The sequence below is a fragment of the Mastigoproctus giganteus genome, chromosome 5, assembly GCF_048544385.1.
Source record: "Mastigoproctus giganteus isolate SK-2022 chromosome 5, ASM4854438v1, whole genome shotgun sequence".
NCBI classification, from domain to species: Eukaryota; Metazoa; Arthropoda; class Arachnida; order Uropygi; family Thelyphonidae; genus Mastigoproctus; species Mastigoproctus giganteus.
The window spans coordinates 222872940-222886488 of NC_143579.1; the positions used below are offsets into that span (position 1 = coordinate 222872940).

The following is a 13549-nucleotide window of genomic DNA, read 5'->3' on the forward strand; positions in this document are numbered from 1 at the left end:
AGTTAAAACTTCCCATTATAAGACACTCTGACTTACTGGCCCACTATTTCTCTGTATAATCGTTCATTGTACTCATCAGAGTCATTAGGCCTATAACAAACTCCTACCCTCATTTTTGCTTTCCCAGTGCTATGTCATGCCAAACTGACTCAACATTGCACTGTCCACCTATGTCAACTGGATGCACTTCCTTAGATTTTATGTGTTTCTTAACTAACAACATAACGCCTCCTCCCTTCCTATCCTGTCTATCCTTTCTGTACACATTGTACTCCCCAAATTCAAATTCTGCATCTCTTATATCTGAGTGGCACAACATCTCTGATATCCCAACAATATCCACCTTGGATGTCTTAACCAACACTTCAAATTCATCAAATTTATTTACTATACTCCTAGCATTGATGTACATGCAAGTATACATCACCAGTTCTTATTCTTAGTTACTCTAACACAGCCCATATATTTACTTGTTTCATGACCTCCAGCAACTATCTTTCTGGGCTGTTGCTCATTCCAATAGAATATTCCATGAGAACAAATTTCTCCAAACAAATCGATATAAAGCCTTGCCAATCATGTCTTGAAAGAAACAGCCAATCTGTCACTGATTTTGAAATCAGCAATCACTGTCAATTCGATTCAATCACTGACATGATTGAATGCCATCATTGCTAGTTGTGATTGGTTGGTATTTGGTTTTTAGGAGCATTAGCAACTAAGGCCATATTGCTCCGGGAATATGCGGTGGTCATTCCCTGACCTTTCCGCATCCTCCGTATTTGGTGGTGACGGGCTCGAACCCCAGTCTAATCAAGAAGCGTGTGCTACGCACTGCTGCTCCTTCCCACCTGGCTACGGAGGCGCCTGCTAGTTGTGAAAAAGGATGCAAAAATACTTGCTAAAATATGAGAAAGAGGTATCCTATATTTTTCCCTTTTAAATCGCTAAACAAAATGACACCAAATTTTAAATGGCACTTTTGCTGAACACTAAAAACTGAGCAGCCACACCAGTCCCACAATGGGTGTCTCAAGAAAGCACTCAACAGGATCTGCAGAGTTTTTCAAAGCTTGTAACAAAATGAACATTAATCCTGGGAGGAGGTGTTATGCTGTTAATTAAGAAAAACATAAAATCGAAAGAAGTGCATCCAGTTGATATAGATGAACAGTGCACTGTTGAGTCAGTTTGGTGTGACATAAGCACCGCGAAAGCAAAAATAAGAGTAAGAGTGTGTTATAGGCTTAATGACTCGATTGAGTACAATGAACAATTGTACAGAGAAAGAGAGTGGGCTAGTAAATCAGAATGTCTTATAATGGGGGATTTTAACTTCCCAGATATTGACTGGAACTTGTGGGTTGGTCACTCACACACTAGTAAGACTTTTGTGGATTTATTGGATGATTGTTTTCTGCAGCAGCATGTTCAAGAGGCAACCAGAGAGGGTAATACTCTTGATCTGGTTATCAGCAGTGATCATTCGTGTATTAAGAATTTGCAAATAAAGGAACCACTAGGTGGTAGCGATCACAGTGTACTGATGTAGGATTTACTTAAAGATATAATTACCATCAGGGGTAAAGGAAAGGGTTTTTGCTTCCGTAAAGGTGAGTACTGTGGTCTCAGACAGTTTTTAAATTCTTTACAGTGGGATCAACTGATGATGTTACCAACAGTAAATTCTAAGTGGGAAGCATTCAAGGAATTAATCGTGGATGCTACTAAAAGTTTCATACCTATTAAGAAATATTGTTCAAGGTTTAGGCCTAAATGGTTATCAAATAAACTAATGACACTCGTGACAGAGAAGAAAAATGCATGGGATGCATATAAATTATCAAGCGACTCAGAAGCCTATGGTAGATATAAGCTAGTCTGTTATCAGGTCACAAAGGAGGTTAGACAGGCGAAGGCAGATTACGAGAAATTTTTGGCAAAAGATGCTAAGAAAAACAGAAAGGATTTCTTTACTTATATAAACTCTAAAAGAAAGGGGAAGAATCTGATTGGTCCACTTGATATCGATGGTTCGACTGTTGATGATCCTGCTCAGATAGCAAACAAACTGAATGAGTATTTTACATCTACATTCACACATGAGGAGTTCTTAAGGTTTGAAAATGGCAGAAGGTTATCAAATTGTAGCAGGGTGCTCAATGATTTTGTAATAACTGAGAGCAAAGTGGAGGAGAAATTGTTGAAGTTAAACATAAGAAAGGCACCTGGGGTGGATGGGATCTATCCAGTTATATTAAAGGAGGCGGCAAAGCAACTAAGCAAACCTTTAGCCATAATTATGAGAGCATCCTTGGACTCAGGGGAGGTCTCCCCTGAGTCCAAGGATGTGCAAATGTATCCCCAATTCACAAAGGGGGGATCGAAGGGTGATACGAGTAATTACAGACCAGTTAGTTTAACTTCTGTTCCAGGTAAAATAATGGAGTCACTGGTTAAAGATGCATTGCAGGATCATCTGGACAAGACTGCAGCAATAATTCAGGCACAGCATGGATTTGTTACGAGAAAGTCTTGTCTGACAAATTTGATAGGATAATATGATGTGGTTACAAAGGAACTGGATGCAAAAAATAATTTTGCTATCATATATTTGGATTTCAGGAACGCTTTTGACACTGTTGTGCATGGAAGACTATTGTACAAATTGGAGCAGAATGGTATTAAGGATAAGTTGCTACAATGGATAAAAGGATGGTTGAACAATCACCAATGGATAAAAGGACAAAGGGTGGTATTTAATGGGTGCTGCTCTTCGTGGACTAATGTTATTAGTGGAATCCCATAGGGTTCGGTGTTGGGTCCTTTGTTGTTTTGTATATTTATCAATGATATTGATGAAGGTATATCAGGCTTAGTGTTGACGTTTGCAGATGATACAAAGGTTGGCAGGGTTGTTAATGACAGTAATGGCAGTGTGCTACTGCAACAGGATCTAGATAATTTGGGCAGATGGGCTAAGAAGTGGCAACTGAAGTTTAACCTTGACAAATGCAAAGTACTGCATATGGGTAGAAGTAATCCCAGAGAAATGTACCAACTTTGTGTGGTACTACACTTAAGGTGGTAGAAAATGAAAAGGACCTGGGAGTAATTGTGCAGTCAGATATGAAGCTTTCTGAGCAATGCAGACAGGCTGCCAGGGCAGGTCATGGGGTTTTGTCAATGATATATAGGAATTTTGCTAGCAGGGAAAAAGAGGTGATTGGCCCTCTGTATAAGGCAATGGTCAGGCCATGCCTTGAGTACTGCATACAGGTCTGGAGGCCTCATTTTAGGAAGGATGTAGATTTGCTTGAGCGTGTACAGAGAAGGGCAACAAGATTGGTGAGGGGAATGAAGGGATCCTCTTACCAAGAGAGGCTTAAGTTCTGCAAATTGCAGTGGCTGGAGACTAGGCACCTGTGCGGTGATCTGATTGGGGTGTATAAGGCCTTGAATGGGTTGCGCAAGCTGAATTCTGATGAGATCCTTCTATTTGTTCAGATTACAAACCTAAGGGGGCATAAATTCAAATTAAGAAAAGACAGATGTAGAATAGATGTGCGGAAATTTGCCTTTAGCCAGCAGGTGGTTAATTGCTGGAACAAACTTTCATCTGTCGTTGTGGAAATTGATAGGTTAAATAAATTTAAGGAGGAATTGGACAGGCATTTGGAGGGAATGGTGTGATTTTTTTTTTTTTTTTTTTTGGCTGATGCTGCATAAGCTCATACACTTGCTTTCTTTCATCACATGCCACTACTACTGATTTAGGATGCATGGAGACAAAACATAGACCAAGCAAGAGAAAGAAACATCAACAAAAGAACCTGTTTCTTAACATGAAAATACCACTTAGAGATGAATTTCAGATGTGAATTATCAGATACAACTTTACATGGGCCTGCTAAGTCTTCAGCAGGCTGAGTCAAGTGTACTGATTATAATTTAAGCATCTACAATAACATAAAATAATAAATACTAGTTATAAACAAGGAGAGTATACTGATTATACATTCAATGTTCATATAAAAATGTGTACTACAAATAATTAAATATATAACTACTATAATTCATAAGCTTAAAAATAATGCTTTTCCTCTTAAAAAAGTATACTTACATATGTCATAATCCCTTCTTTTTGTAACTTATCATTTCTATATCCAGTAATTTTAGCAGAGACTTTTAAATTTCCTGGTATTCCTGCCAACTCAAATATCTGGTATGCTGAAAAATTAGAAAAACCTTTAAAACACTACATATTAATTTTTTCTACCATTTTTTTTTTATTTAAAAACCCAGTAAGTGCATAAATTAACAATGAAGAGTTCAAAACATGTCCATTATAGAATAAATTATGCTAAATAAAAAAATTATATTTATGAAGTACAGTGGATTCCAGTTATTTGGGCCACCGGTTAATTGGGGCAGCCATTTATTCGAGGCAAATCGTAAAAAATAGAACCCAATCAAGAAAATAGCCAGGGTTTACTTTGGTTAATTGGGACAACATGCCGTTTAATCAGGGCAGGAGACCGCAGCACTGGAGATTACCCTACGATTGTCTCCGACTGTACTACGCGATTCGGTCGGATTTTTGGAGGTCACAACCATAAAACAATAAAAACAATTAGCAGTCAACTGTTTATTGGGCTTTTCTGTTAGTGCAATCTATCATAAACGGATAGTAAACTCGATCTTATTGAATTTGCAATAATACCGATAGCTGGAATTCTGTGGGTTATTATGGTGAAACGTGTTTACACTTACATGAAATCTTCAATCATATAAAAAAATTGATTTTCAGAATCTTATCTTCATTCCTATTTTTAAAGCTTCGTAACTTGTTACTCCATTCTCACTTGCATGTATCGTGCATGCCGTGTTCTTTGTTACTGATTGCTTATCTTTTTACTGTTTTAAATTTTAACCCCACCCACAAATGTCAGTGAACAGAAATGTCAACTAGTTAGTATGTACATATTACAGTATGTATTAATTATTCTGATTATTATGTATATTCTTCCAATTTTCACGTATCATTTAATTTTTTAATTGGTAAGGTAATAAAGGGTAAATCTGTGCTTATATATCTTTACTTTTATAGCCTGTGGATAATATTCCTCCTATTTTCGCTAATTAGAATCACTGTTTAATAGAATTAAAATTCAATTCACAAACGTGATCACAATGACCGGCACTTACTACACATCGTATAGTGAACGGTACTTTACTATGGTGAGTCCGTCGTAACGTGATTTGATTGTACAGTGAACCAATTGTAAAGCGGGAGCGGATTGTATTTTTAACTATTTACATGAAACTTTGGATAATTAGGGCAGCCGCTTAATCGTGCCAAAATGCACTAGTTCCGATGTGTCCCAAATAACCGGAATCGACTGTATTACATACTTATGGGAAAAAAATCCTGCTACAGCTCACACAATGAAAGGCATTGCTTATACAATGTAACACTACATATAAATAAAATTCTATGTATATTCCAAAAATCATTTCTTTCCATTTCAATATAGTGCAGTGTTACCATTAGTAATCATCACACCACATCCAGAGGAGTTTGTGACTTCATTACAACTGTTTTATTATGGCCAATATATCAGTATAACAGAAACAGACATAATTAATTGGTGAAATAGACATAAATAATAGCAATTAAACCTGCATCTGTAATTTCTTAAAGAATTACAGATTGTTCTCAGACATTTCGTAGTACTTCCTTTACCACTTATGATTTACATAAAGTTGTTAATTTTGATTACATATTTCTTATTTATTAAGGTTAAGGTTTATTCTTGAATTAGTTAACAGTCTTAAATAATTTTATATTAGTTATCAATTTGGTTAATAAAATTAATAATAAATCAATTAACATTAAGCAAATGGATAAATATGAATACTTGCACTCCTGTAATGCTATCCTTCAGATACCAGCAGCCTCACATACCAAGACAGTGATTCATAATTCATTATATTTGTATGTTGTGTACTGTACTGTATCTTAAACTAAGAAAATTTGGAATTAAAAACTCCGGTTAAGGTCTCCTGAAGCCAATCTTAGATTAGTTTATCACTGAGGATGACAGTATTTCAGAATATGAGAATAAGGATTTGGATGTTGTCAGATTAAACATACATTTGGCAGCTAACCTTTGTGAGCATCTTAATTGTGAGAGTGAGTTCAAGATTACGTTAGAAGGGGATGGGGTTTCTTTTTTTGGATTTACTTATTCTAGTTCTTATTTTTGTTTTTTATTTGCCTTTATGAAACCTTTATTTTCTTTTGAAAATACGTATGTGGTTATTGTCGATCTGAATGCCTTTGTTTCAGTTAATATTGTTTGCTATGCTGATAATGAACGATTCTTTGTATAGTCTGCATTTTCTTTATCTATCAGCAGATGGGACTTAGGTGTTGTTGTAGTCCCATTGGTCCTCGCATCAGGCATGGAAATCTGGATCCATGTCTGTTGGTTTTCTGTATTCTATTAAGAAAGATTATTATGCTTATTTAGCTATTTTTACATTCCTAGATCTCTTATTAAAGAAGCATAATAACTCTCTCTTAATAGAAATATACAGAAAACCAACAGACACAGGACCTATTATAAAGTTTCATTCTAATCAACCCACGAAAACAAAAGTAGGCATTCTTAAAAGTTTCATCCTTAGGACTTATATGATATATGCATTCAGTAGAGAAATCAACAGAATTTCACAAATATTAGCAACAACAGGTATCCACAAAAACTCATAATGAAAATAATTAAAACAACAAAAGAGAAATATCTCAACACATGGACATCTAACAAAGAACTGGAAAAAAAGGGGGAAAAAAGTGCATTACCATCCACTATGTGCCCCAAATTAGCAAACAGATTGAAAACATAGCCAAAAAATATGGGTAGTAAGTACACCAGGTTTACAAGAACTAAAGACATTAAAAATCTCACATGGGGAAAATGACACTTATTTGTATAAAATTTGTTTTAAGTGAAGGGGCAAAATTCCATCTTTCTGGAAAACTTAAAGGTGTCTGATTGTAAAGTATCAAAAATATACATGTACTTGCCATTATCTGTGTGAACTTTTCACTGTAGCAACCCATCAATCCAAATGATTGATAGGTGAGGTAACTACAATGAAAGTGGAAGACGAAATGTTACTCGCAAGCTTCAAATTCAAGCTACCTTTGTTTAGTTGTTTAAGCTATTCACAATTTTTAATAACTTAAGAAAATGCTAAAAAAATTGTATCACATTAAATCTGCATGCCTTCCATGAACACATTAGGGATAGCCTTAAAAAAGGAGTGCTCAATCTCTTTTGGTTAAGGGGAAAAACAGGTAAAATTACATAGGCTCTCACAGGCTGCAAGAACAGTTCATCAAAATAGGATTTGATTTTTGTTGATCATTGTTTATTACTATTATTATTATTAATATATTGCATAGTTATTATTACAATAATAACCATATAATATAATATTGTTAAATACTGAGGAAGATAAAAAACATCTTAAGAAAGCAATACAAAAAATTAAATATTACTAAAAACAGATATTTTCAAAGTCAATGTGAAACTATATTCTGTAACATGCTAGTTTTAAACTCTGAGATGCATAACACTTAGGGCTGCCTACATGGCCACACAAGGCCCATGGAGTGAACACCCCTGACATAAGTAAGTACCCTACTGTCAGTGCCGACAAGTGTGTCTATGTTAGAGTTGCAGCTTATGCCTCCAGCTAACAGAGAATAAACTATATGTTTTTGTTTTAACAGGATGATGGGCTAACACATTTTCAAAACATGGTTATAACATTGATAAATAAGAAACATTCTGACCACTGGCTTTTTTCTTTGAAATATATGTGGAAAATTAAGTTTATGTTTCATCACTACCAGCAACTGTGAACACTTGAAAGCAAAAGGATATATGGAATCATTACAAGAGTTGTGTGTTATGTTATGAAATATATGCTCAGAAACTAAACACTATTTTGATGCCTACAGAGATACAAATAAAATGCATATCTACTATGTTAAAAACTTTGCATTTGTCTATCTGAAGTAAATGTATTTACTTTTTCAGTGTAACTTTAGTGGTGTTTTCAAAATAAATTTTTGAAACCATGAAGATAAATCATAATTACTCTACATTGATTGAAATCAATTTCTTTACTTACTACGTGAAATCTTTTTATAACCAGCAGAACCATCAACATCAGTTTTGAAGTCCCTGTAATCTCGAGGCTTTGCCAATCTGTTGTCTGACAAATCCCAGTAAATACTAAATGATGAGATGTTTGCAAATTTCCTACCCAAAATATCTTTAATCCATAAATCTATCTCCAAAGTTTTAGTGGTTTTTAATGGGATCTTAAAAAAAAGGTAAAGAAAAAAAAAAAAAAATTTGAATAAGTAATGAAATAATATCCAAGATGCTACAAAGAATTCAAAACAGAAAAATAAAAATATACAAATCATAGCAGGTAATAACAACATGAAATAAACAGCTACATCCTGGAATTATTGTATAAAATTTCATATTCCACTATATTAAAATATTAATTAAATTATTAAATATTATAAGAAAAAATTCCTTGAGGTGACCACAATATGGGATTTTAATTTTGCAATAATGAAATTTTAACAGTAGATGCAAAGTGAATGTTTTAAGGGAAAAATAAAATTTATTATATAAAAAAGTCAATCCTTTTGTTGTAAAAAAATATGCAGAAATTGTTAGGCTAAATAAGAAGGATAACAAAGAAAAAGTCCTCCAAAACAAGTATGCCTCATTTGAAGAATTTTAACACTATATTTTGGAATGGAATTTGGAACTTTGATAAAACTAGCTGAAATTTACATTTAAAATGTTTTTAAGTGATGTTTCTTCATTACTTCTATGACAAAAGAAAATTATATAAATGAAAAATAACTACTTACCTGTTGGATGGACCACTGCACTATTATTTTGTTTATTAATCGTAGTCCAGCCAATCTATACAGAGTGTATTTCATTTACAGTAAAGAGACTTCAAAATGTCAGGCCCTATATCAATTAGTTTTATTAAATTTCCAAAAGCCATTTCCACATCAAAAAATATATCTCTTGCCAATTGGGCATCAACCACTACATTTGCATAAAGGAAGCACACGTGCAAGCAGCTGCCGTACAAAGTTTGATTTCTTTAAATTCAGGTAAACAATTTCTTTAATTATTTTATTAGCACAATTCTAAAATCTCAAATGATTCTTACCTTAGTTGTTTGATGGTACGCAATGGAAAAATGTCCTTTAGTGTTTTTAACTCTGCGATTTAAATTAATTGCAGCAGGTTCGGTACACACTATTCTGAAAAGGAACACATTTTTTGTGCATGGAATGAAAATGAATATTATAGTAGCAAGCATAATTTTCATTTTATACCTTTAGTAGTATAATGCTTTCATTGTAACCTATTCATTGAAGAAACTAAAAGGAATATTCAGTGATATATCTGAATAGTAATTTTCTCAGTTGTACTTTATTATTTTATGTTTATTATTGTTGTTAACAGTGAATGCATGCCACTACTAATAAATGATCTGATCTGGCTTGTTCAGCCATTGTACAATATTAATAATAACTTGCTGATATTAATGTAGGCAAAGAGTTGAATTTACTAGAAGTTCATTCCTCCCTACTTTAATGCCTTCCAAGGATCACATCAGATCATTCATGGTTTTTTTTCCCATTATTTCACAGTCTACAGGTTTTCCTCCTCCTAAAGTTACCTAAAAAGTGAAATTACAATTAAAGTACTGTTTTAAAAGGAAAAGTTATACTTCCTGGCTAATAAATTAAGGAAATAACAGCTTTTAATAGAGCTGGCTAACTTGGCTGTCTATTTCTCATATGAAATATTTGGATGAGGTTGGTTGGATAAACAAATAATTAAAAATAAAAATCTTAATTTTTTATCTTCTTTTAAGACTGACAGTGTTACACACCAAAACCAGACTTCCTATCGCTAATGAACTCAATGGATAATTTTAAGTAAATGCCATTTATTTGCCATTGATCTCCATCAAGAAAAGACATAATAGCTTTAAGACATGTAAGTTTATTATTCAAAGACAGGTAAAACATGGAAGTTTATTATTCAAACAAAAACACATTCAATGTGTGATTCCTGTGTGTCCAAGATCACTTAGAAATGTTGATTGAGGTTTACTATAACTGCAGCCAGCATTTCTTTAAGGATGCTGTCCATAGCAGCTGATTTTACCTTTCAGTTCTTCAACAGTGTGTGTGTGTGTGTGTGTGTGTGTGTGTGTGTGTGTGTGTGTGTGTGTGTGTGTGTGTGTGTGTGTGTGTGTGTGTTACTTCTGCAGTCATTATCCTACAAGAATCCCAGTGGAAAGAATCACACAAATTAAGATCTAGTGAGTATGGTGAACAAAAAAATCCAATACCGAGTTATTCAGGATATTGATTAAAAATAACTTTGTCATTAAAATACTCTTTCTTGAAAGAGCATTTTTATGATAAAGTGCTTACCATCTTTAATCACATTTTTTCATTTTTTGAAAAAAATGTTTCTTCTATGTTCAGTCCATTTTCTATAATACAACCAAAGATCACTTTACACCCAAGTTACACTGTAACAAAACTGCCAGTTTGATTAAACCTGTTCATACAAAAAACATACTGCTCAGCAGCAGTATGCTCCATCTTTCTTACAGAATTTTTCCACTAGGATGCATCACTAAATGGTACAAAATCCTTGTGTCTTATGTGCTTAATTACACCAACTCACCAGACCAGCCTAATGCATCAAAAAATATTGGCAGTCAAAACTACCGCTTCTTTTCTTGATGACCCTGTATTTGTCACATACACTGGAAAAATCTAAAACACTGGAGAGGCAAGAGCTGGAAGAGCTGTAATATTACATTTGAAAGCTCTTCGCTCAGCTACCATTTTTGATTTCAGCTGTAACTGGCACACAATTAGTTCCTTAAAGGGTATCTAAGCAGAAGAACTAGTGTGAAAAATACCACTTTCAATACTTTCATCCCTATGTTTCCACTGAAATAAGAGCAGGGTATCACAGAATCCAATAGTTCATTGGTTTTTCTGTAGAATTAATATTTTGGCAACAACTGAAGGTTTTGTTTTAGCAACATTTATATGTATTACACACACACACACATATGTACCAATACTGTGATATATAAGTGCCTGTAACACTGTAGTATTCATATAAAAGGGTTTTTTTTTTTTTTTTGCAAGTTGCTATGACTACCAAAAAAAGGTGTGTTATCTCCAGACTTATTCTACTATGCCTGCAGATATTATATAGGTCCAAAGCAGGTAAAGCATAACATTGTTCGTGGCGCCAAGTTTTACAATATATATGAAGCTTAGTTAGGAATGCTAGTGATCAAGACAAGGGCACCTCATTTCTACTGTGGTAAGTACAAATCAAACATTACAGGGTTAGTTTCATGCTGGTCATTAAGTGTATGCATTTGCTATATCCTGAATATGGAAAAGCACAAAAGAAACCATCATAACAATTACTACTTTTGTGCAGTGTATATATCACAATCCAAAGGTGAATATATCTGTGCATCATAACGCAGTAGTGTATCCCAAAATACCATCCTCTACTGCTCCATCACCATGCGTTGTAGCCTGCCAATTCCAAATCCACCTTCCAGAGAAGAATCTTTAGAAATGGATGACAAGTCTGGTGAACAGGATAATTCAAATTACACCTCAGAAACCTGTTCATGTAAAGCAACACATCTCTCTAATCAGCAACACCTGGATGACTTAGTGGGGAAGAATGGTTCTAACTAAATCTGGTGCAGAGCAGTTGAAATATTGTTTAAAAGAATAGAATTTATTGAACCACAGCTGCAAGATTTCCACATACAGAAAAAGAGAGATCACTTATGCACAATTTTACATTGTTGCAGAATCCCTCTGCTACTGTTCTGATTTGACCAGTCTTTATGACAAAATCAATATTAAGTCAAAATCAAAAAAAGTGGTATCTTTTCATAGATAGTTCAAATAAAAGTTTTAAAACTGTGTGGCTTTACAATGGGATTATACCCATTGATTCCTGTTGAACATTCTGTTCATGTTAAAGAAGACTAAAGCATATGTTAGAGAAGATCAAGCATATATATTTAAATAGAATATCTGTGGAGATCTCAAGATGCTGGGGTTCTTTCTAGATTTGCAAAGTGGTTTTACTAAGTTCATATTTACTGGTAAACAAGTTAAGCAGATATTGGCTTCACAAGAACTGGATGGAAAAATTACTCATGCTGAGCGAAATGCCTGGCAGGTCATTTTGATTTGTAGTGAATGACTTACTTGGTAACGTGAAGAGTCAAAATTACAACTAGTTGGCAAGTTGATTGAAAATTATGGGATGCAGATTCAAACTCCATTATTCTCACCCCCCCCTCTCTCTCTCTCTCCAGACCAAATCTGGGAAATGTTGGTGAAGAGCATGGGGAGAGATTCCACCAGGGCATACAGTCAATGGAGACAAGGTATCAAGGAAAGTGGGATGTAGCTATAATGGACAACTATATCTGGTTCTTGGTTTGAGATGATCACACTGCCTGCAGAAAACGAAGACATTTAAATGGATATTTTTAAGGAAATTTTTTTTGGGTAACACCTGAGGAGGGTTTCTACTTTTTGATTTGTGATTGCTTTAGCTTGTTGTTTACTTGTAGCAAAGATAAATATTCTTTTCTGGTCAGAAACTAACACTTTCACTGCTGGCTTTTCCAAAGACCTTTTTGAGCCAGGATTGAAAGATATAGGATTGAGTCAATCTGGATCGGAAGGAGTAGAAATATTTTTGGGCTTTCTTCTCACCATGACTGAATTAATCAGACTCCAATGAAGGTTTCTTGACAAAAATATCCAGTTTTTCTTCTGTCAAATTGGAATAAAGAGTTCAAAAAATAGGGTGGTTCCCCTCCAAGTGGATTAAATTTTATTCAAAGCCACATATTTGCATTCAGGAAGCTGTTAATGTGTTAAACACTGTTAATAAATCTGATATAATATTACTGTATATTTACTTTTCTTTCGTTTCTGATCAAATCCTGAGCTATGCAAAAACTAAGGTCATATTTGTATTTCATCAGCAGGTGCAAATTCACAGACACCAAAAAAATACAGATAAACAAAACTTCTTTGAAATTCTGTTACATAGTATTATAAAATTATTTCAACTTCTGCATTGAAATAAAATAAGCCACTCATTTATCAATTTGTTACTTTGACCAACGTAGCCCAGTATGCACTAGGGGATTTATACTCACACATTTGTTACATATTTAATTGGAAGTTTTCCTTCTGAACACCAATTGGCTGCTTGCTTAGACTAAGCTTATTATTCACTGTTTAGTTTAAAGCTGCTAACCAAGGCTGCTCACTATCTGATGATGATGAGATTCCAGCAAGAATCGAAATGGGCTGTCATAATGGTGCCTTCAGGTTTGT

The 13549-nt window shown here is 34.3% G+C and overlaps 1 protein-coding gene across 1 annotated transcript in view; it reads right to left on the reverse strand.

The window, feature by feature from the left end:
• Positions 1-13549, reverse strand: part of LOC150086148 (nuclear pore membrane glycoprotein 210-like) — a 129924-nt gene that overhangs the window by 20340 nt on the left and 96035 nt on the right. The window contains exons 20-22 of the mRNA XM_090373742.1: positions 9286-9379; positions 8209-8401; positions 4124-4230 (exon numbers count right to left, since the gene is read on the reverse strand). Coding sequence (XP_090229868.1) covers positions 4124-4230; positions 8209-8401; positions 9286-9379 — 394 coding nt within the window. The remainder of the gene's footprint in view (positions 1-4123; positions 4231-8208; positions 8402-9285; positions 9380-13549) is intronic.